This window comes from Osmia lignaria, chromosome 13 (assembly GCF_051020975.1).
Source record: "Osmia lignaria lignaria isolate PbOS001 chromosome 13, iyOsmLign1, whole genome shotgun sequence".
NCBI lineage: Eukaryota > Metazoa > Arthropoda > Insecta > Hymenoptera > Megachilidae > Osmia > Osmia lignaria.
The window spans coordinates 6,295,134-6,319,524 of NC_135044.1; the positions used below are offsets into that span (position 1 = coordinate 6,295,134).

General features: G+C 37.5%; 2 protein-coding genes and 1 long non-coding RNA gene across 4 annotated transcripts in view; all 3 read right to left on the reverse strand.

Annotated features, from left to right (window-relative positions):
• Nucleotides 1-10,233, reverse strand: part of LOC117602596 (uncharacterized) — a 70,647-nt gene extending 60,414 nt beyond the window's left edge. For both annotated transcript variants that reach the window (XM_034320820.2, XM_034320819.2), the window contains exons 1-2: nucleotides 9,993-10,233; nucleotides 8,086-8,790 (exon numbers count right to left, since the gene is read on the reverse strand). In XM_034320820.2, coding sequence (XP_034176711.2) covers nucleotides 8,086-8,131 — 46 coding nt within the window. In that variant the 5' untranslated portion in view covers nucleotides 8,132-8,790; nucleotides 9,993-10,233. The remainder of the gene's footprint in view (nucleotides 1-8,085; nucleotides 8,791-9,992) is intronic.
• A 6,988-nt stretch (nucleotides 10,234-17,221) lies between these two features.
• LOC117601987 (uncharacterized) lies at nucleotides 17,222-18,088 on the reverse strand. The gene is made up of 3 exons (XR_004580851.2): nucleotides 17,967-18,088; nucleotides 17,472-17,641; nucleotides 17,222-17,350 (listed from the first exon to the last, which is right to left on the reverse strand). It is a non-coding gene; the product is annotated as an uncharacterized LOC117601987 (long non-coding RNA).
• Nucleotides 18,089-19,231: 1,143 nt separating this feature from the next.
• Nucleotides 19,232-24,318, reverse strand: LOC117602057 (mutS protein homolog 4). The gene is made up of 16 exons (XM_034319562.2): nucleotides 23,905-24,318; nucleotides 23,679-23,835; nucleotides 23,550-23,617; nucleotides 23,200-23,348; nucleotides 22,932-23,125; nucleotides 22,667-22,788; nucleotides 22,368-22,585; nucleotides 22,100-22,297; nucleotides 21,831-22,017; nucleotides 21,586-21,725; nucleotides 21,408-21,511; nucleotides 21,095-21,314; nucleotides 20,806-21,021; nucleotides 20,531-20,739; nucleotides 20,282-20,462; nucleotides 19,232-20,184 (listed from the first exon to the last, which is right to left on the reverse strand). Exons 1-16 carry the CDS (start codon nucleotides 23,999-24,001, stop codon nucleotides 19,348-19,350), a joined length of 3,297 nt encoding a protein of 1,098 aa, XP_034175453.1. The 5' UTR covers nucleotides 24,002-24,318; the 3' UTR covers nucleotides 19,232-19,347.
• Between the last annotated feature and the right edge of the window lie 73 nt (nucleotides 24,319-24,391).

A 24,391-nucleotide genomic window follows, 5' to 3' on the forward strand; every position in this document is an offset into this window, starting at 1 on the left:
CCGTGTCAGAGGCAGCAATTACCGAATTCACTGGATGATTACCGGTCGATCAACTATCCAACAATCATCGCACTGAAACCCCTTCATCGTCCGTTCAAACGCAGATAATTAAGAAGCAGGATCGCACGCCATACAAATTACCGATTCAATTAATGTGCGATCCCATTCGCGAGACCACCTCTTTCACGCCCCATCCTTCCCACCTTGGTGTCTCTGCTACTTTTCTTCCAAGAGAATCAACTCCCGTTTAATTTCGCCCGCTTCGACGAGCCCTGAAGAAAGAATTACGAGCCACCTTGGCACCGTTTGCCCTCGCCTTCATCGATCTTTCGATAAATTGACCGATTGATCTGTACCCTTTGTCGATCAGGACCAACGAATAAAATAATCATGTCGCCATTCAATGGCGACAATGTATCGGGATCGATTCTTCACCTCGGAACGATTCTTTAGATTAATTAGGTGTTACGTTACGAAGAGACTTACTTAAGCTCTCGTTATTTCAAAGAATTTTAATCGAATTCCCTACTTCTCTCGACGTCATTTGGTACATTATATTATTCTCTACAAAAAAGTATTATAGCATCTGGATGGAAAATTAAATGGTTCGAAAGATATCCTAGGGAGAGACAGGGAGAGCCTTGTGGTCTCTCCCTGGGATATCTTTTGAACCAATCAATTTCCAACACAAGTGCCTTAATACTTTTTTGTAGAGAATAAAAAGACGCTTCAATTGAAGTATTGAGAGGCATATGATTCCATTTGAAAAACTGAAGATGATCCATCTCTCTCTTATCGATAACTTGTCCCAGTTTCATGGGACACCCTGTACGTTCACAATGAATTCTATTGTACCGGTACGTCAACGAACAAGTACAGTGCCGTGCAACGAGATAAAAAAAAAAGAGAGAGGGGAAAACGGAGGCAAAGGTTGGTTTAATCGACGAGTTAAAAGCTTGATCGCGTTGAGTTAGTCAGCCGAATTTAATTGATCGAATGATTCGCTCTCTGTCTGTGCAGCAGCCGCTGCAACGGCCCTCGATTTATCGTCGCATTCGATTGCTAACGTTTTAATACTTCGCCTGTACACGGCACGGAAGGTCGATAAAAATCGTCGCTGCATTTAAATCGAATCCTCGCATCATGAATCGAAAGTATCGCGTCGGAAGGGCTTTTATTAAAAGCTTGTCGATTAGAATTTCGTTAACCTTCAATCCTCGAGAGTCTGGAATCGAATTAAATCCGCACGATCGAGTGCACCCTTTGCACGAAACGTGCGAAAGAATTTGAAAAAAAAAAAAAAAAATAGGAAAAGATTCTCTCTTTCATTAATCGTTATTTCCTTACAACCGTTCGTTCTTTCTCCTTTCACAGGAATCTCTTTGAGACTTTGCATAATTTTACACGTTCCGAAGGTGCGGAATGTCAGGAGACCATCCTTACCCCTTTGGATCGGATCTCATTAAATTTCTTTTAAATCACTCCGTGAAAGAAGGAATTTCGTCCTTTCTGAAATTAGTTTCACTCGATTCCTGGGAGTTGTAACAAAATGAGTAAAACGAAGAAACGAAAATCTTTTACAGAATCCTTTTGATAAAAGAGAAAATTTGTTTAACCCCCGTGTAGGACAATTATGATTGCATCATCGAATCGATCTACCGTTTAATAATCGATGATTTAATGCTACCGGTAGAAGAAAAATTCATTAATTGCCGATCGACCCACGTGCCAGGTCGGATTCGACTTTCTCGCACGACACGGAGGCGTTTCCACCGATTGGCCTGTTTTCACGTGGACGATAAAGATCTTTAATCGCGCCGGCTATTACCGATACACCTTGTGAAAGAACACGGAGACAGGAACCAGCTAAATCGTGATCGCGTGGGAGTGATTCCCTGTCGGGAGTGTGGGTCGGCTTTAACGAAACCGTAATTTCCTTTTAATCGAATAGCGACAGATGAATGAACGGCTGATGGTACTCGTCGATTTTTTACTTTCTTTCTTTTTACCTATTTCATATTAATCGATCCAAGGAAATAATTTCCGTCGATACACGGAGGGCAATCCCGTGTTGCTTCACGCTGTCGGTGCAGCGATATGCAAATAATACAAGCAACCACCGCTAAATCCGATTGGCGGCGATGCGAGTGCGATTTTGCGGTCGCTGAAAGCCCTTCGCACGTGAAGGAAAAACAGCCGCTCGTTGACGGACACCGGATTACCTACATTCGTTGATACGCCTGACAAATTGATTATTGACCGACTGCGGAATTTGTTTAAACGTTATCACGCCCGTTACCCCTGATCCTATCATCCCGATCTCTATTCAAATCCTCCGTTATATCTTCATCCGATGTTTATAATAAATATCTGACTGTCCAAAAATGAAATTATAAATTATCACACCGTGCAACGAGAATGTGTTTTATAATAACTAACAATTTTTAAAATAAATTCCCACAGAGTTCTGTATATTTAGATTTAGTCACGGTCGAATTGAAAATGTGTGATTATTTATTTAAATGATTACTATTTTAACCGATAGACAACGAAGCTGAGTCAATCGTGAAACCAATGTTGTGAAACTTTAATCCAGTCGATGCTTCGACTGAAACGAAAGACATTCGTACAGTGGAAATAGAATATGAAAAGAAATAGAGGGAATGAATAAAATAATAAATACACGAAGAAATTTTAAGGATTTTCCACCTTGATCGTTACCCTACCTCTTAATTAATATTAATTATTATTTCTGACTGTTCGTTTCAACATAGAAAGCTTCGTAATAATTTTATTTCTTAAACTTTCCTATCAACGAAAAGCGAACTCGACAAAAATCGAGATCCCCGAGGCGATATCGATGAATTTTCACGATTGAAAGTTCGTAATTTATCCTGAGGTATAATTTGATCGTTACTTTTTCTCGTTTCGAACGAAGAATATACCAGGGTAAGGAAAAGTCGCGTTCTCAATACGCACCAACTAGCTGATTAGTTTTTCGCAATCGGTACACAGTCGCAAATTACGCTCTCATTATTCAAAATCAAATTATATCGACAGGTAAACGGAGCACGTAATACTAGAAACCGATCGTCAGTTTGATTATAGGCAATCGATGACAAGCAATCGTAAATAGGTGCACGGTAATTTCCCTTTGCAAATGATTAGCAACGAATAGAGATTAAAAACAGCAAGATTTTTAAAATAGCTGGTGAAACAACGAAACGATTGAAAATCCTCGTGTGCATATTTGCACTCTCTGAAAAAAACATCGATTCGATGGAACTTTCCTCCCCGGTGCCAAGTAATATTTAAACTACGATATACACGTGAATATCGTTACGCTAAAAGTCGCTTTCCGATACGTTCGAAACACCATTGAATATTCATGGAGCTTTGTTCGTGAGCGAGCAATTGAAACTTTACATACCAGGGAAAATATCCTTGTCTCTTACGTTGGCCTAAATAAAATTACCTTCGAATCGGTTAACGAAAGGAAGAAAGTTTTCGTTTACATTCTATCGACAACTTGTCGTTGCTGAACTTTCTCGTGGTGTAACGAGAATAAAAAGAAAAAGATTCGTAACTTTATGGTGACACGATGTATCGAGAAACGGCACTTCTTCGAAGTACACCTTACTCAGGACGCGCTTCACGATTCCTCTAGTGTCGAAATAAAAATGGAGTGAACGGATATGATTTTTCGCAAGGTACATAAGTATCTGGATCGCGTGGCCAAACAGTCTCGATAATCGTCTGGACGTAAAGCTGTAAAGTGTCGCGCGCCCCACAGGAATGCCGTTTCCGTGGGCCGCGGTCCGCGCTCCGTCGGTTCCTAGACTATTTCTTTATCATAGTGTGTATCTAGCATTTTTGTCCAGAGTCGAGTGCTTTCACGCAACACTTGCCGCTCGTTTTGGAAAAAGAAAGCGTTAGCCAGTTCCCGTAGGAACACTACCGAAGAAGAACGAGAAACAGATAGCCCTTCTACACTTTTGTGCATTGAAGATTGTATAAATTTTAGAGTTAGAGCAGAAGAAACTGTTAAATTTGCAAGTCTTTCCTACGGCAATGAATTTCGTCAAGAGACCACACGACTTGTAGCTGATATTAAATTAAACGAAAGTTGGAATAACTTTGAAACGAGCAAATAAGTAATATAATAAACGAGAAAGAGAGAGGAATGCTCAAATTTAAGCTGATGTGCTCAATTGCCAAGATCAAGACGTTTAGACACCCAAATAACGCACCCACATTATTTCTCCCTGGTCTCTTTAAGAGACTCCATGGCTGGTGTACGATTCCCTCTAATTATAGAGTTAAGGATTAAATTTACCATGTTCCTACAAACGTTAAACCGTCCACGCTCGATGTCCCGATCTTTAATACGAAACGGATCAAAATAATCCGGTGAAACTTAACGCAATTAACGGCAGTGTAAATTAGTCGTGTTATTAAGCGTCGTTAAGTTGTTTCGAGTCCACCAAAAGCTGTCTTTCTGTACACAGCTAAACGAAATTATAATAGAAAAATTGCAAATAATAATTGCATCGAATAAATATTTTCAAATTACCAAACGTATTGAAGTATGTACAAATCTAATACCCAGCACGAGAGTGGAAGAGAGTTTGAATAGGTGCACGATTCGCAACGCCTCAAAGGAAACCGCTTTTCAACCCTCTTTTCCCTCTGCTTTATTTTCTCTTGTTCTGTTCGCGCCTCGTCGAGGCAAAAGGGAAAAAAGAACGCAAAAATGCAGAATAAGGAGATTCGGTCGGGGGAGTGGAAAATCTTTCAACGCGTTCAAAGAAGTCAAACAGACGGCTGTGGTAGCAAAACGGGACAGAATCGAATAGTAAAAGGGAGGATCCATAAAATGAAGTCCGATTGACGCGGAGCATCGTGAAAGAAATTCGCCGCGAGGATGTTACAGGTCTGACTGTAAAAAGGAACAGCGAAAGGATGGAAGAAATCATGGCCGAAGGTAAAAAATGTAAGTTACATCGAAACCATTGATAAAGAATTTATCAACGCTAGTTTTAATCAACAGTGAGTCGAATGGAAAAATAACCATTGCGATAATAAAAGTGCTGCTATGATGATAAAACTATCTTTGGGATTAATCTTTTTCCAGCCCCGAAGAGGTTGCGTTGAAAAGAGAAAGTAAAAGGAAATAGGGAGGAACTGATTGCCAGTTCGTGTTTCGTTCCGGGTTAAAAATGCCTCTATTAATTCGATGGATGATTTAACGAAGTGACGGTAGCCTGTACGAGATCCGTTATCTTCACCGTTTCTCTGCTCTCGCCTCTTATTTCGTGACGTTTGGATAAGTTAAGGTTGCCTCGCGAGCTCCTCCTGCGTTTTCGACCCTCGTCCGCTAATAGCAACAAGTTACTTCTGACCCGTCAGCGGGACAGACCCTTGCGACGACTCTATATTTAGTCCGGGTCGAACCACTAGAACGCAACCGCGAAGAAAACACAAAAGAAAGCTGGCGAACGCGAGTGAGCGCCGGCGAAACGAGTGCAAAGGGGACATCGTGATATCTCGAGGCGAAGCGAAGAAGATTCTGCAGCAGCTTCTGGCCTGCAGCTGCTACCGCCTAACAGTAAAAACAATGTGCATAGATACGACGACCGAGCCGAAACTACTCGGCTGCAGTCCAGACGGCCTGTCCTGCGATCAGATTTACGATTTATAAAGTATAACAGCTGATATGACCGATATTTCCCCGGGGTCAAATTGTTCTTGCATACGAGTATCGTCACTTCATTAAATACTTGTTCATTAGTGGATACCCTGTACAATTCATTTTCAATTTTCAATTTTCATTTTTCCACATAAGATTTGAAACAAAAGAGCCTTTTACCAAATATTTTCCCTTTATTTTCTTCAAGATTTTCTTAATTTTGCCCCCATTTTGAATTTACAAAGTTCAAATTATAACTTGTAATTATTTTTAATTCCTACTTTGTTAAAAACCTCGACAACTGCTACGCTCATTAAAAGGAACTTGTCGAAATCACGAAACAACAAGCTAATTACTTCATTAGCTTCGTTTGTATTCCAACACAACGAACGGCGATCACAATTAATATTTACAACGGTGATTCGCGTAGCGAAGCATCCTTGTAAATTCATCTTTCTCCTTTCTTCGTGATTAAAAACCCTCCATATCTGAGAGCCACTTGTCTTCGCAGCATCATTATGAAACTTCAAATGAAAACCTTCAATCTACGGAACGACCTCCTTAACCCGTCATATTTAACCCATTCGAGAGCGAAATCTTATAAGACGATACAGGGAAACGAAGACTTTTCAGAAGGGTAAAGAGTTGTTATTTTTATAAGTTCCACGTGTATCTGTATCGCAAACTACCCTGGATATATGTCACCGTCTTGTTTCCGGTTTCACTGATGTTATGAAAACTTCCAAGCGGCAACAACGAATGATCTGTCTGTCGACAATTACGAAAGAAGCATCGCCCTACACCGTTTCCCGGAATTCCTTCTTTTTTGATCATTTCTCCACGAAGACCTAGTTTCAGAGATAACCACCGAACGAATATTGCGCAATGGAAGCTTTAGATAGAAACCTCTTCCCGTTAAATTTGAAGATTTTAAAATTGCTATACGCTATGTTTGAAATATGATCTGTTTGTAATTAATTACCAGTCGAACTACCTCGTAATTAGCTGTGAAGTGAGAAACGAAAGGAAAGTTGGTCGTCTTTCACTGTTAAGTGCAATTCGATTATCGGTTAGAGGATCGTGAGCTCGAGGTGAGAAAGTACAAAACGTACCACCCTATCAGCTGAAGCTCGTAACAAAATAGGCAAGTGGAGATATCGAAGCAAGATTCTTTCCTGGATTCAACAAGAAACTCCGGCTTTTCTACGTTTACCTCGATCGGAAGTGAGAGAAAAATACACTTGGTTATTTCGGCAACCACCGATGATTCGTGTGAAAGGAGACCGAGAACGGTCATAATTTGCAATTTGATATGTAGTAACCGAATAATTTTCTTCATTATCATACCCGAGAGTAAATGAACAAAACTTTGAGAATTAATTGAAACCAGAGTATGAAAAGAGAAAAAAGAAATTTCCATTGCAATGGTTTAATGAGGTCGTTTTCTATAAAGTTACCCCCCTAGATTCCATTTTCTTTAAATCTGTTATAACTGGGAAATAATCAAATAAGGAATGAGAGGAATTGCAGTAGGTAGAATTTCCGTGAAAATACGAGAAAGAAACGGAAGCTGGAATCGCGTTACGTGTTCCCCTAGCGTAATAAAACTCGCTACGTTGTTGACAGAAAAATAAAAGCTGTCAGTGTTACTGCCAGCTGCGCCTACGCCGAGAAGTATCGCGTATCCTTACTCGATTATGAGTTTATGCAAAAATACGGCCTGCGAATATTTCGGAAGGATTTCTAATATCACAACCACCCTCCGTCTACTTCATTTTTCTAAAAATATTAAAATCAGAAGTATCATGCAGGCAATTCAACGGTGTTGGTACACGAATCGATAAATGCAAGGAAAGAAAGAGAAGAATTAAACAACGCGGGTGTGTTCGTTTACGACGCACCAGATGTTCCACGGAAATCGAGAAAGGTCGCTCGGCTCGCTCAAGAAGAATCTTTTCTTCGGTCCTCTCTAAATATTTACTTTTCCATTGATTCCAATAGTCTATTCAAGTACCCTGTCGTTGTTCCGTCATATTATAATCGAGTTCATATTCATAATCCAGTATCATAAGAAATAAATCATCTTTGCATGAACTTTAAGAAACCACCCCCATCCCAGATACTTGGAATTCGTGATTGTAGAATTTTTCTACGATATTCACCCTTAGAATTATTGAAAATCATTGAACTATATATAATTAAGGGTAGTTGGGGTGATTCCAGAATCTGTTTTCTAAAGCGTTCAACGTGAGAGAGAAAATTACAATTCTCTTTCTTTCCCGACATACCATGTACGTCTCCGGCCTGTAAAGTTTAAGTAAACAACTAGACAAATAATGCAGTCGCAGCATCGTCATCGAATATAAAGCTCGAAGGGGGTATAAGAATCGTCTTACCTGATACCAGAGGGAGGAGTAGCAATCCGATCGACAGGACTCCCATCGTCGAAACTGTGTTCCTCGATTCTGCAACCACTTCGTTCAATGCTCCTTCCGTTTCATCCTCGATCGATGAGAGACTCGGTTCTTGATAAAACCACTTCTCGATCCGGCACGTTCTACGGCACCGTTCTTTTCCCGATCACTGGTAACCGAATCCTTTTCGTTCTATCCCGTATCGTATCAGGAAATATGCAAGAATCTCACGATTGACGAGGGTGGAGAGAAGAAATCCAAGCAGTGGCACGCGGTCAGTCGTGCATCGAGTCACTGGTGAACGCGGTGTAAATACGAAGCGTTCTAGAAGGAGGGCCACGTTCGAACGAGGCGAACCGTAGCACCACGCGGTGTTGTTAACTAAGCTCGCCGCGACTGTTTGCGGGCCTGTGTGACACGCTGTATAGAGCGCGGTACGAGACCAGTTCGAAGACTGAGTGTACGAGTCCATATCCCGGAGGCTGACTTCTCTCGGCCCTACCAAGGTACACCGTACGGTAATGCCCGTCCGTTGCCCGCCTCTGGATAACGTTTCCTTCCACCATTAGGCAACACGCGATACAAGCTTCGTGAAACGCGTCCTGCACCGTGTCCTAGCGGGGGGAATACTATTTAAAGGATTATATCGCCGATCCTTCGAAGCTCCACTCTCGACATCTCACGAACCTGTCCGAAAAATAAACGATTAGTCACAGAATAAATAATTGTTAATTTATTTATCAAAACAGACGGAAAGAATTAGCAACATTTCGAAATGAATAGGTAATTCGTAATTCTAAGATGACTTATCTGACAACACTTCCTGTTGAAGCGCGAATTACGTGCAGGTTAAACACGAGAACGATACAATTTAATCAAGATTTTAATCAAAAGGGAAGTTAATTGCGCGGTTTACCGCGAGCTGAATTACGTTGAAACCGCGAAGCGTTTTCTTTTCAACGCTGTAACAACAGGATTATCAGAAAACTTTCGAGATACCTATGCGAATATGGAATCATACAAATAAGGTTGGAGTTAAAAAGAAAAAGGAATTTCACCTTCTAGCCAGAAATAATGGTAATAATTTTCCGTGCGCGCTGTTGTTCGAGTAAATTACGAGCAAAAAGGGAACGCCGCCTTTGTAATTAAAATCATAGCTACTCAGACTCCAAACGAGGAAAATTCATTAGGACGAAGTACTGAGAAATAACTTAACACAATTAGCGACGAAATGCAGCGTTTAGAATCTTCTGACGATTAATGTAATTAAACGACAAAGAATTATGTAAATAAGAAACAATAAAATTTTCTGTGATCAATTTTGTTTATGATACGGAAATGTAATTAAGAAGATCGACAAATTGTGTATTTGCTAATAATACTAATTAAGTGTGACGCTTTAAGTATTCCAAAATTTACATGATTTCAATGGCGATATCACACCAGCGATCAGGCATTGAAACGTTTGGAAATTCGTTCACGTTTCGTCAACGCGTGAAAATTTTAATCGAATTGCCGCGTGTATGCGTTGTACACACCATAGAAGTCGTATACGAAATACATGTGTATACTTCTCTCTCTTTCTCTCTTTCGCCCCTGTTGGCAACCGAAATCCGACCCTAGCGCGATCTATACAAAAATGGCGGAAACTACTCAACAACTTGAGAAGAAACACACAGAGGAACACTGAGCGTCGAAGCCAAACTCCGAATTCCGCATCGGTAAAACAGGCCATGTTTGATCGAAAATTAAGCTGAACAGAAACTGATTTAAGCGCCACCTGAATTATTGCATCTAACTAACGGCATGCTATACTACGTTATCTTTCGCAAATACCTAAATGACACATGTATGCTATATGTATAAGTACATAATTAAACAATACTGACCATGCATTCATTATTATTAATTTTCCTTCCGTAAACTTGTATTTGCAATGTGGTACACTTCAGAGTCTTAAAGACATAGTTCCTGAAAAAAATACAACAGCGATTAAATAGAAAAAAAGCATTTTCGCAGCCAATTCGCTCGTATTATTTGCTGCATAATTAATAAATATACCATAGAAATAATGATACAGTTATTAATTAGTCATCAAATAATAACGATTTCCCAGGTCTCACCACGGGGAGGTTGCTGCGTGTGGAGACCCGCCCTACCTCATCCCATCCACCCTCCATTTATGCAAATTTGAATTTTTATTCAATAACATCATCCTCTTGATGTACATTTGCAAAACGTTTTTGACGATTGTGCAAACGAACAACAAAAGGAGCATTATTTTTATTCACTACCTACCTATCTACTTATCTATACATATATTTACGTAGATTTTTGCTTTTTATTCCTATCTCAATATTTTTTAATTTTGATTTTGATTACAGATCTGTAATTAATAAATATGCAATTGCATATTTGTCCTACATACTTATATTACTAAGAATACCTCTCTATACGACGAGCGCTCGTAATTATATTAAAACGCTTATATTCTAACGCTTATATTCTAACGCTTTCTAATTAAACACTGCAGTGTTTGACGATTATACTTAATGACCATAAAGTCATTAAGATATAATCATTCTACAAAACCATAAACTTACAACGTGTTTATATCAACATTTAAAGGGCTGTACATAAATAAATACAATGAATTTGTTGATTTTGACGTCCTCGCCAGAATACTTCCTGAAAGAAACTACGAAAGATTAGATACAATTTTCAAAAATAATAAGGCGAATATTACCTTAAAACGAAAAGGATTACATACAATTTTCAAACATACTAAGACTCGTATTACCTTAATACCAGAATACTTCTTGAAACAAACTAAAAAGGATTAATTACCAAAATACGTCCTGAGATATTTCTCTGCAACAGAAACTTATTAATTGAATCCATATCAAGACAAAAAGTTTAATAGCTAGAAAGAAGATGCATTAGTACACACAAAATTTCACAAAAATCAGAGTCATTGTTAATAACTCATTTCCAATGAAAAGGAACATCAATTCAATTTCAGTACCAAAATAAAGAAAAAAAAAGATTTAGAAAAATATATCGTCACTCAATAAGTGATTTGATTTAAAAGGATTAATTGTTTTTCATTTTATAGTATTTAATATTCGTTCATTTGTTAACAAACAGTACACGATATTTTAATTGAAACAACTGTCTCTTACTGCAATATACGTACATACAACCATGACTCTACTTGACTTTATTGCATTATATTACTCAATACACCTTTCAATGCAAATTTATTGTAAATGGAAAAACTGAAAAGAAAATCACGAGTGGACTTTGCTTTCCAGGAAAAGAATTAGAAAATTTATAAAAGTAATTTAATTAGCTTCTCCGTAAGCTTGAAACGAAACATCGCGATCAAAAATTAAAACTGAACAACTCGAACAACAATTATCCACTACTTTTGTTTAAATAAAGTAAAATAAAAATTTAATAAGCTATCTCGAATGAACAAATATTCCTTGAAATAATTTATCACCAATCATCACAAAATAAAATGAACTTTCATTTTAAATAAAACTTTGAATAAAGTTCTATTTAAAACTATATCGTATCTAATAATATTCTGAAAACATTAAATTCATATATTAATTAACAGTATTTCCAACAAACGAATGCTCAAAATTTTCAAAATTAAAAAATGGGAAGAAAAAAGAATGGGAGCATGGCAGTGAGAGGGAGGGTACAGGGGAACCTGAAAAGAAAAGTTTGACTGCCCATAAGAGCAATCCCTAAGCAAACCCTATAAAACAAACCGAAATCACACGCAACACTAATTTTAAAATTGCAAACATTCTGAACTATGACAAAACATCGGCTGGCAACGAAGGGTCTCACGCCCCCTAGACTTACGCCAGACGCTACATACCACCCACCCCGCCTGGACGTCGTAACGCCAGGACAGGATGCACCCCTTCGCTAAGAGCGCTACCCGCCCGTCCAACACGTTGCATCCAACGGTGTCAGATTGACGGACGCCCATAGTATAGACAAAAGGACTACAGTTTAGAATATGGTAACATATTTTCATATGTTCCGTATTCTAAAGCTGCGCCTGCAAAGGCCTAGTAATGCATGGGTATATCTCCCAGAGATGGTGTTCACGGTCTTAGGCCGCGGAATCCAATGGATTCCCACCGAATGTGAGTCATAGTTACTTCCACTAATTTAATAAATGCAAAAAAGTAAAAAATTTAATAACAATCGCGAATTCTTTCGCAACACTAATTTCATTAATTATATAATATGTACAAAAGCGTACGCGTGAAGGCTGCTCCATTATACGCAACACTAAGCTGAAAAAAAGAAAAAAAGAGAAAACGCGAACTGTAACGCAACACTAGTAAAATCTACCGAATTTTGTAAGACGCAACACTAATCTAAAAAAGGGGTACAGCCAATCCAAGGCTGTACCACGGCAGCTGGTCCATAGCTGCCTTATGTACTATGGCAACTCCACTGGATCGTTTTTGGGCATTTCTAATGCAAAACGCGAATATTCATTACCGCAACACTAATTAGCAGGGAACTCTATAAACTAATGCAAAGCAATCGCGTATTTATAAGTCGCAACACTGGGAAACAATCGCGCTAATATCATTCGCAACGCTATCTTTAACAGACATGCAATTAAAATGCAAAAAAGGGGGATTCTCAAACCGTGAATTTTTTACTCGCAACACTAAAGCAATCAACATTAAAAAGCAAAACTCTCAAAAATCTTAAAGCAATCAACATTGAAAAGTTAAATTCCATTTTAAAGCAATGCAAGAAAGAAACGCGATATTTAAAGTTCGCAACACTAAATGAAAATCGCGATAATCATGCATACGCAACATTAAATTGAACCGTGATCAATATTCATTCGCAACACTAAATTGAACCGTGGTCAATATTCGCAACACTAAATTGAAAACGCGATTTGCCCAAAATCATGGGGGTCACGGGCCCCCTCTTGTTCTGAAATTACAAAACTACAACTACAGGCAAGCACAGTGACAAAGTAGTAACGATAATGATTTCCCATCCTTCTTTGCAAAAGGATGCAAAATCATTAGTAGTTCCCCTCTTGAAAGACAGTTTGTCGGGGCGCTTCGGCATATAGCCTTTTCTTTCTTCGGGCGGTCCACCCACCTGAAACTTATATCTAAAGCTCGAGACTTGCAAATTCGCAAAACAAAAAGAAAACAATCAACAAAAAAGAAAAATCACGAAACTCTAATTGACACGTGGACGAAAAAGGACTTTCTATAAGTCGTTGTTCGTGCACACGTGCCGTGCTCGAGCAGAACTTGTGCGTTTCGTGCCATCGCGATCGCGTATGACGACTTATGAAGTCGCCAAAAATTTGAAAAATTGTACAGATAGTATCGAAGGCGAACGACATACTCCGTTCGTATCGATTGTATCGTCAATTCTTCAAATATATTCCAGGTACAGGTTGATCACGCGAAATCGCGCCTACCCGACCAAGAGACTGTGACAACCTGTCCCGGCCCTACCTACTTACAATCTATCACACACACCAGAAGGTATACTACCTACCTACCTAACGCTATATTTAAAAAAGGCAAAATCACATTCTCACAAAAATTCATTCCACGACCCCCATACACTCCACCCGGGTGCAGAGCCTAAACTAGGGAGAACGTCCCGGGACGCCTCCGTCACCCGAGTTTCATCTCACATCACACTCTACGGTACGTACCATTTTTCACTGAAATCGTCTGACAAGGCTAGCAATCATTGCGTATAATGATAATTACAAAATTTAATTAGCTACTTTAATATAGAATATTTCATAGTAATGGTAATGGTAATAGTAATGATAACAATAGTATTTGGTTTATACGTTCATCGTACATCTTGTTGAATAAAATATTATTTTAAATTAAAAATAAATGAAAAAGTTATTAAACCGACGCAATCCCACAGCCTAAAAACACACACACCATATGTGGGGATTACGTCGTGCACGATATACTAACACAATGCCAGCCGCTTATTAATTATTATTCTTATGAACTAGGTCATCGTGCCCATTGCCTCTACCCATCCAAGTAGCACCTGGGCACGTGAATGGGCTTCGGCAATAAACACGGAAGGGGTTAAATCTGAAAATCCTGATCTACAAACATGATTAGTACATAAACATCTAACGGGCTAATATTTGACTATTTTAATTTAATAAAAGTGACTCGACTTTGTAAATATAAAGCTTTAAGAACAAATACTGAAAAGCAAAATAGAGCAACTATGACGCAAACATGGTGCACTGCTAATATCAGCTGGCAACGAAGGGTCTCACGCCCCCTAGACTTGCGCCAGACGCTACATACCACCCACCCCGCCTGGACGTCGTAACGCCAGGACAGAGTGCACCCCTTCGCTAAGAGCGCTACCCGCCCGTCCAACACGTTGCATCCAACGGTGTCAGATTGACGGACGCCCATAGTATAGACAAAAGGACTACAGTTTAGAATATGGTAACATATTTTCATATGTTCCGTATTCTAAAACTGCGCCTGCAAAGGCCTAGTAATGCATGGGTATATCTCCCAGAGATGGTGTTCACGGTCTTATGCCGCGGAATCCTTGTAACTAATTTGATTAATTAAATAATAAAAAGGATTGAGTTTAAAAACCAAAAGGATTCCCACCGAATACTAGTCAGTGCATCGTCATATTTACTCTCGCGCTGGAAATTTTTCGCAACACTAATTTAAAAATGCAAAATTTTAATAAAAAAGAATTTAATGTCTTTAATTAAGAATTCTTTGCAATGAAACAAGAATTTGTTGTAAAAATTAATAAAACATCCTCGGGCGACTCCCTCCTCAGAGTAAATTTTCAAGAATACGCAAAATGTGTTGAAATAGATCACTCTGAGTTGGAAATCTACCCGTCACGAATTGTCTTCTTGCACATACATTGTTCATTTTTTCATGAACGTGTAAGTAAGTTAAACTTCGTTATTGAATAAATGAAATTTTAAAAAATTCTCAAATCATATTTGAATTTATAGTGTACAAAATGTAACTAAATCAATGTAACACCATCATTAATATGTATATCCAGTATACAGATTATATAATGCTATTAATATTATATTGCTTTGAACCATCGCAATAATTAAGTCAGATAGTATTTGACTTCTCTATTACAGACAAACTAAATAAAATTGTTTCGGTATTAAAATATTCTAATTCCACAGTTAAGAATATTTAAGAGCATTCATATATTTCAAAAATATCTATTAGAATATGTGGAATTGAAATGATATTAAAACGCGGAGTACAAGAAGACCTAGCCTAACTAAATGAAATGAAACAATAAAAATGTTACTACTCATGGGTATGTATAATCATACCCATGGTCACTATGCTTGCCAAGCACGTATACAACTAGTAGCCCGTGTCGATTCGGACCATTCGTCCTACGACATGATTGGGCACCAGAGGAACCATAAAACATGCGACTCACCGTTCGCAGATATACTCTTCTTCCGACAGTCAAGTAGGAGGATGGACAACACTAGGAGAATACTGAAGTCGTGAAGAATTTCATCTGTAACAAAAAAAGAAGAATTACGGTTAATTTTGAAAATTATAAATTTTTGTTCTAATAAAATTATATATGAAATTGAATTTTATAAAATATTAGCAATTAAAAAGAAATATCAATTACCAAGGGTTGAAATTGTAAATTATTCTATTTTAATAAAAAGCAATTAAGTGACGTACCAAGACGGAAGTCGTGAAGAAAGCCATCATCAGGATATCCAGGAACTCGGCAATCAAAAAATTCATCTGTAACAAAACAAAAAAGAATTACGGTTAATTTTGCAAATTATCAATTTTTATTCTAATAAAATTATATATGAAATTGAATTTTATAAAATATTAGCAATAGCAATTAAGAAGAACTCTCAATTATCAAGTATTGAAATTGTAAATTATTCTATTTCAATTAAAATTAATTAAACAAAGTAATAAGATACTTACACTCTTTCCTTACGGAGCAACGCCCAAGACTCCTCTTCAGTGGTGCTTTGACTCTAATCCCGGATATATCGAGTAATTAAAAAAAAAATTATAAATAAAAATAGTAACGCGACCGTGAATAATTTCCGGCGAACAATTATAAAGACTCTACTTTCACGATGGAAAAAGAAAAATCAGAGCCGCGATGCTCTAGAAAATATTTTATAACACGCAGCAAACACTGACTCTACTTTCGCGTGATTCCTAACTATACAAACGCAACACTATTTAGGGCCAGTTCACCCTTGAAAAAATCAAAACATTGGAAATATCTTCGTACAAACACTGACTCTACCGACCGCATTGCGCGCGGCCACAACAATTCCTGAAAGAAAAACTTAGTGAGCAGGGATGGGCTGGGTGGAAATATACAAAACAACATTCTTCTTATTGAGCATTCGTAACGTAAATACTGTTATTAATGGCTTGTAAATGAAAATATCTATGTTCGTGAAATATGTTCGACGAGCACAAATATTGTTAAAGCTGAATATTGATCCTAGATTGAAATGAAATGTTTTAAATAATTGTTGATAATTATTTCAATGAATATTACATCGATAGAAAATCATTTTGTAACAAAAATAATAGACTATTGTATTGAAGCAGAGGATTTGTGTTGTTAAGATTGTAAGCATACTACAATTTGTTGAAAATTCTATTACGGAATGATTTATAAATTATCTAATTCTTTTCAATAAACAAAGTCCTATCAATAATCATATTTAAACAGCATGTAATTTAAAAACGTGATTCTATTTCAACTTGCATCGAAAGCTGGATATTATAATATAATTACTACGATTTAACAAAAATAGATTGTTTAAAATAATTTATAATTGCAAAAGAGAAGCAATCATTTGCAGTAAAATACGAATTATTTCAATTTTGTTCTAATTTAAAACAAATGTATTAAAATACTAGACAAGACTATTTAATAAAATGAAAAATTAATTATTCTTTTTCTATAAATTGATTAAAGAACAAAAATATCTCTAATCTTTTCTTCCTTGGTACCTTGGTACCAATTAACTATCAAAAAACAACGACTCAATGAAAAAAAAGTAATAATAAACGTTAATAATTGATTAGAATAAATTAAAACAATAAATTCTTATGAAATTATATTGCAAACCCATATCAGGTGCCATGGCGTCCTTTCAAAATCTATCAAATATCTGTAATAAAAAAGAAATACGAATTTATGTAAATAAAATTTAATCAACAATAATAAAGTTATTATTAATAAACGATCGAACTATAATTGATACAAAATATTTTAATGGATACAATGTGTACCTATTATTTATGCAGAAGGATGCTCTCAACACGTCCTGTCAGTTCGACGCTCGAGAGAGCAATGGCGAGACCTTCCTTCCCATCGTAGACCGGTCGGCACTTCGGCAACACTCGGTAATGTTCGGTATATTCTGCTATCGGCCGATACCTAACGAAGTACACGAACAGGTCTAAACAGAAATAATATTACGATGCTCAAGAAAGAACGTTATTAAACTAAAAACAGCAAATTGTGTGAAACAATACGAAAAACATTCAATAATGTTCAAGAAATTACTGATATAAAAGGAAAATAATTCAGATTCTGCTGTTTCAATTCCATTGTGAATTCACAGCAAGAGCAACAAATGTCAACTCACGTATTTTTAAAGATAACCTCGAATTCATGTCAAAAAATAGAGAGCTAGACTTCTCTTCGGCTATTCTTTCTCGTTTTTGTATTTTCAACACCCGAAAGACAACTTAATTTAATATTTGAAGATAATTTAATCTTACCTGTTGCAGACACGTGCAAGACGAACGAAGCTTCGAAGAGGAATGCTGTACTGCGTCAAAAATCGACGCACTGGCTCACACAACGACGTGTCTGATTGGTCGAAATGAGAGGACGCCAACATGGGACGGCCAATCACAGCCATCGATAGAAGTTTCAAAGTGCTTCGAAACTTTAATACTAATCGTGAGGGAAAGGTTCGTCAAAAATTATCGACGCCATATTGAAATAAAATCAAGATTACTTTTCTCAACTTTAAACATCAAAATATAAGAAACAAAGTAGAAAAAATATAAAGATATTGACGGGATTTAAGAAATTATTGATATAAAAACAGAATAAATGAAGGAAATGTTATTTTAATTCGTATCTATATCGGCGTAATAGTAAAAAACGAGAAAATCAATTATCACGATATATAACAATAAATTACAGGAAAAATGTACTAAAAACATGAAAAAATGTAATAATATTCGAAAAATTATTGATATAAAGGGAAAATAATTCAGATTCTGTTCTTCCAATTTCATTGTCAATTCACGGCAAGAGCAAACAATTTCAGCTCACATATTTTTAAAGATAACCTCGAATTAATGTCAAAAAATAAAGAGCTAGACTTCTCTTCGGCTATTCTTTCTCTTTTTTGTATTTTCGACACCCGAAAGACAACTTAATTTAATATTTGAAGATAATTTAATCTTACCTGTTGCAGACACGTGCCAAACGGACGAAGCTTCGAAGAGGACTGATGCACTCCACCACGCTCCGCGCACCTAACCCTGTAACGATGAATCTGATTGGTCTAAATGAGAAGACGCCATAACGGACGACCAATCACAGCCCTTGGTAGAAGCTTCACATTGCTTCGAAACTTTTATACTAAAATAAGGAAAAGGTTAACTGAAAACTATTGACCCCATATTGTAATAAAGTCAAGATTACTTTTTTCAATTTAAAGCACTGAAATACAGAAAAGAAGATAGAAAAATACATAGGATGTTAATGGCATTTAATAAATTATCATCAAAAAAGCAGAATAAATGAGAAATATGTTATTTTACTTCGTATAAATTTTTAACTTACGCATTTCTGAAGACAATGTGGAAATGATGTCAGAAATCATAACTGCAATCTTCTCTTCAACTTTGCCTTCTGTTTGATGTATTTTTGATTGCGAGATGTGATAAAACAGGGACAACCAAAAGTTCTAATAATCTTCTACTAGCCACAGATGGATAATTTGTTTATTGTTAAATAATTAGCGCTGTCACATTATAAATGTCTAAGTGATTATAATAGAAAGAAGATGAACAAAAATAGAGAAAAAAAAACAGAAAAAAAAAATATAAATGAACCAATTTTAAAAACGAACCCGCGAAAAGATCACTCATGTTCGTTTGTTGGAATGAGTGTATCGGTACAAATGGAAGTTGTACGAGATATACTGAACGGTTCAAAATCACTGTTTGAAAGACAGTATTCGTATAGTTCTGATACTGATCTACCTACCGACATAGGTGCTCGCATTGACGATGATTCGTGTGTAAGCGGAAGCGATAAATCAGTTTCACCGATTGTAGAGCACATGGAATTAGCAACGCTTCGCAACTTGCTATCAGTAGTTTCAGATGTAATTTTATTTGATACGGATGTGTATTTGTCAAGCTCGTTTAAAGAAACATTGTTTTTGCTGATGGCCGAATAAAAGGAGGATGAGTCCATCGATTGAAACAAACGATCGATTGATGCATAAGGTTTTTCACGTAACAGATCGTTCGAACTTTTCGTGAAATTGAGATTTTCGCTTTGCAAAGGAGCAGTAGAAGCATGAGTGTCATACGTGACACGAGAGACGTTGGACGACAAAAGAGAAACCACTTTAAAATTAGCATTCCCTTGACTTACCGTACCTTGCGTTTGTCGTCTGATTAAATTGGAGCTTCGATTCGAATAAACTGTTTCGGGTACAGACTTTCTTGAGAATTTGTCTTCGATTCTTTTTTCCTCCCACGCACTACCTTTTATCTTTTCAATATTTCTTTCCTCCTCCATCCTATTGCTGCGAGGTTGTTGCTTCTGTATTTTTAGAATACGGTTGATCAACGTAATAACTCGTTCCTGATTAAACCTGTCCGTTTCCAGGAGTTCGTACAATTCAACCACGATCTTGTAACACAATTTTTCCCTGGAATCCGTCTTGGTTGCAACACGATCGGCTGTCTGTACAGAGCATCGCATGGTTTATAATGCAGTTTCTATGTAAAATGTAGAATGTATCAATTGTTATTCAATATAAACTAAAAAATGTAGAAGGTACCAATCTGTCGGAAGCAAATCTCCGTGCCTTTTCCGTGACAGCCTTCGGCAAGCCGGATAATTCGGCTAAAACAATACCGTAATCGTCGCTAGGCACCACTCCAAGTTTCAGTCGATGAGTATAGATCAATCGCCAAGTTTCTTCCCCTGCTTCTCGTGCATCTGTCGTTACAAAGTGGTAACTGGAAAAGAAAAATGATATTAATAATAACAGGAACGATTGTTGAAATAGAAACGAAAAAGATTGTACTTTGTCACGTTGCAATACAAATCCTCTAATTTTGTCAAGTAGAAAAAGTGAGTTGCAGCAAAAACAAACGCGGTGGTACTTAAAAGTTGTTCGCATATAGCCCACGCGATCGAAGCTCCTTCTTCGATCGCAGTACCTTTGCACAATTCGTCTAAAACGATCAACGACGATGGTGTAACGGATCGTAAAATGTATTGAGCTTCTTTCATCTAAGGAATAAAAGATATTATGTACACCCGTAGAACATAGACGATGCGTAACTTAGGAAAACTTACTTCGAGGGTGAACGTAGAAGCGTTACATTCGATGTCGTCACGGACAGCTATTTTACAGAAGATGAAATTCGTTATACGAAACATTGCCTTTTTCGCTGGTACAAAACAACCAATTTGCGCCATTATATGTAATAAAACAATTTGTTTAAGATAGGTCGATTTGCCGCTCATATTCGGCCCGGAGATCACAGAAAAGTTGTAAGCTGTCGAAGCGTTCTAAAATAAAAATAAAACGGTGATCAAACAACCATATTGCTAGGAGAAAGAAAGAAAAAGAAAGGACATTTACGACATCATTAGGTACAGGGCCATCGAGGCCAAAAACTTCCATCACTGGATGTCTCGAGTCGAGTAGTTCTAACTTTGGTCCAAACGTTGGTCTCGCATACATCTGAAGAGTACTGACTTGGGCAAGAGAAGCAACTAGGTCCAGTTCTGCCACGTCGACGCTTAATTGAAATAAACAACCGATATGTCCTCGAATACTTCGCAACAAGTCGCATAGGAGTCTGTATTTGCATATTTAACTCTCGATTAAATTAAATTAAATGAGGAAACGAAGCGATAGGATTAAACGTATAGATGGTGAATTTGATACCTACACGTTGCTCATTAAATGCAATTCCTCGCATGCAATTTTACACTGTTGACTTAAGGTTGCAAGCGCGCTGGTGGTCATCGTATACACTCGTCTATTCTTCCGTACCTGCATAAAAAATTGTGAAAGGATTAGGTGATCATTCGATGCTTGGATAAAGGAATATTTGTAGATGATCTTACTTCGATGAATTCGAGGGGTAGCTCAAAGGAATCGGTGTTTATGTTTCGAGGCAGTATTGCTTGCACGTGATATCCCAGTGACGCATTGCAATTCAAAGACAAGATTAAATTGTACTTCGATGATAAATTTTCCACCATGGCTGTTAGGAACGGAGAAATGAAAATTAATTAAAAAGCACAGAAACAGAATGATAGGACGAAAGATTGGAAGGAAGCAAGAGATGGAAAAAAGCAATGTTCCAAACTTTTCATGTCGTCGATTAACTCGCAGTATGTTTGTCGAGCGATGTCCAACAGATCATTGATTCCTGCTTTGATGGCAAAGCAACGCTGCATGTTCGAGGATGTATAGCCTCCGACCGACCTCGCGTCTGGATGTATCGTTTCGAGAATTCTTTCTCTTATCGATCGAAATTCACAATTTTCCAATTTCTAAATCAGAAAAATCATTGTAGCGTATATGAAAGGAAATAAATGTGTTGTACATATAGAACGACGAGAAGTTTGTGCGAACCCTTCGAATCCTACAAAGTAAATCACATTCACCGGCCGACAGTATTCCTCCAAGTTCTGGCACAACATCCAGCAAATTTTTTAACAACAGAACATAGTTTAAATTCTGTTCAGCGCACTGCACGCTGTTCTCTTGTAAAACTGGTGTTGCTGTCAGAGCTAGAAGTCTATCCGCACCGTAAAGTCGTCGTAGGATAGGCTGTAATAAAATATATTCGTCGAGTTATATCTTCAGTTTCTCATACATCACTTCTAAACAAAATTTCCACCTGAACGAGAGCCCTTAACGAACGATTGGATGCCATTTCAGCGACAGCCGACTGTCGCTCTATAATGATATGTTCTTCGCAAGGAGGCTGTAAAATATTGGCCCGTAACAGCTTCCTGCCCATCGGTGTCGAACAACGATCCAAAACACCGAGCAGGCTGACGTTTCGTTGGCCGCACTGAGATTGAACTAATTCTAAACTTCGCGCGCTCTCCAAATCTGCAATATACATACGTTTACGTTTCTCTTTTATGGATGTATCTAACATTAGACTCTTGGTCCATTACGCGATGGGTTTACCTATGATGGTGGCGTTCGGCGATCCTTGGAATTCGATTTTCATTGATCTTGGCACGTAAACGAAACGTCGCGTGTATTCTACGTATTTCAATAGAGCCGCGGCTGCAGCTAACGCGTAATATCTGCAAAAACAATCGATAAAGTATCTTTCATATTACATATAACTTAAAATCATGATAAAAAAAAAGAAAAATATACTGATCGAATTGAGTATCCTCCTGCTTTATCGAAGTCGGTTAAAAATCGTGATAACTGTCGAGCTTACTTTTGTTTAACATACAATTCCACCGACGAGTATTCGGCGATGCAGAGGGTCTTGACTCGTTCCAGTCCGATGGTGTCATTGAAATGCACACGAGATATTGGCATTACCTCTAACTCAGGAAACTTGTCCACTATGGACTGATATAGGATACCCTTACCAGCGGCACGTTCGCACATTGTGTCTGGCATTAAAATCTACATGTGATAAGAATAATGAGAATTATGGATAAGCGTTAAAAGACGTAGCTGTAGAGAAAAAACATACTTACCTCCATCGGGTCGAATAGGTACAGTTTGCGCAAGGCATTCGTGTACGTTTGAGAATCACTGATCTGACAAAGGATCAAATGTGGACATCGAAGATTCAACGCGGCTATTCCTACTTCGGACCTTGCGTCTCCACGGCCGGTGGTGATCGCTGTTAGATTGTACGTTCGATAATTGATCAGCATATGATTGATCATTTTTCGAAATGTGTAGATAGTATACATATACACTATTTTATAAATTTATTTGAATAAAATTTTACGATTAAAAATTTTTATTCCAGGAAGGATTTATTTTTATATTAATTGGAAAAAAATTTTTTTATAACATTTCAATTGTATACTATACTCACCGAGAACGATGCCGCTAGCGGATTCGATCGCGCTCGAACCGGGACCCGTGTTGGTTTTCGTTCCAGACCTACAAATAACATGTAAACAATACGTTTGCCTATTGTTTTAATAATGAAAGCGATTTTTACCTAGAAATATAATTGCGTGACGTCGTAGTGGTTAAGAGAGTAGAGGATAATGTGCCTCGTCCACGACCTGCACTTCGATAGTTTGAACTTGTCGAACAGTTCGGAGTTGCCAATTTACGATTCGCTCGTCGCTTGTTTCCCAAATTAAATTCCAAATCTGTCAAAAAACAAAATGCGAATTAGTAAATACATGCAAAATTTAATTCTACCGTAATCCTTTTCGTACGATGTCTTGGTAAACGAGGTGGTAGGTCCAGTTCTCTTCGTAACCTCGTTTCGTTTTGTCCCCTGGCTGGTTGAAGTTCAGTTTGCATCACGTTCATGGTTTCGATTTAATCAAATTTCTTCGATAAAAGCAATCTATTTAAACGTAAAACCTAACACGTTCAGAAATAAAACTTAAAGCAAAGTTATTCACGCGGATGTTACCGGGCTTAACGAATGAACACTATCGCCATCTATCGGGAAGTCGCGGAAACTACTAGGCGAATAGTTTTCGGAACTTCCCGATAGGTAGCGCCAGTGTTCCCCCGTTTATGGAGTCTATTTCCATATTAAAGTTTTAATGCTTTTGTTGAATTAATTATGATTATTTTTTTGAATTGAAGTTTGGCGTCGATAATTTCTTCTTTATGAACATTTTCTTCCTTATCGACCCCGATAGTCGGTAAGTCGTTGAGTAGTTTGAGCCACTCTTGTATAGATGGTGCTGT

What these genes read in the sequence shown, in the direction of transcription:
- LOC117602057 (XM_034319562.2), bottom strand. Translation starts at nt 24,001, where the DNA reads ATGAACGTGATGCAAACTGAACTTCAACCAGCCAGGGGACAAAACGAA. An exon ending in TACCCCTCGAATTCATCGAA is followed by an intron (nt 21,512 to 21,585) that starts GTAAGATCATCT and finishes TTTTTTATGCAG; the next exon opens with GTACGGAAGAATAGACGAGT. An exon ending in GATTTGCTTCCGACAGATTG is followed by an intron (nt 20,185 to 20,281) that starts GTACCTTCTACA and finishes TGCTCTGTACAG; the next exon opens with ACAGCCGATCGTGTTGCAAC.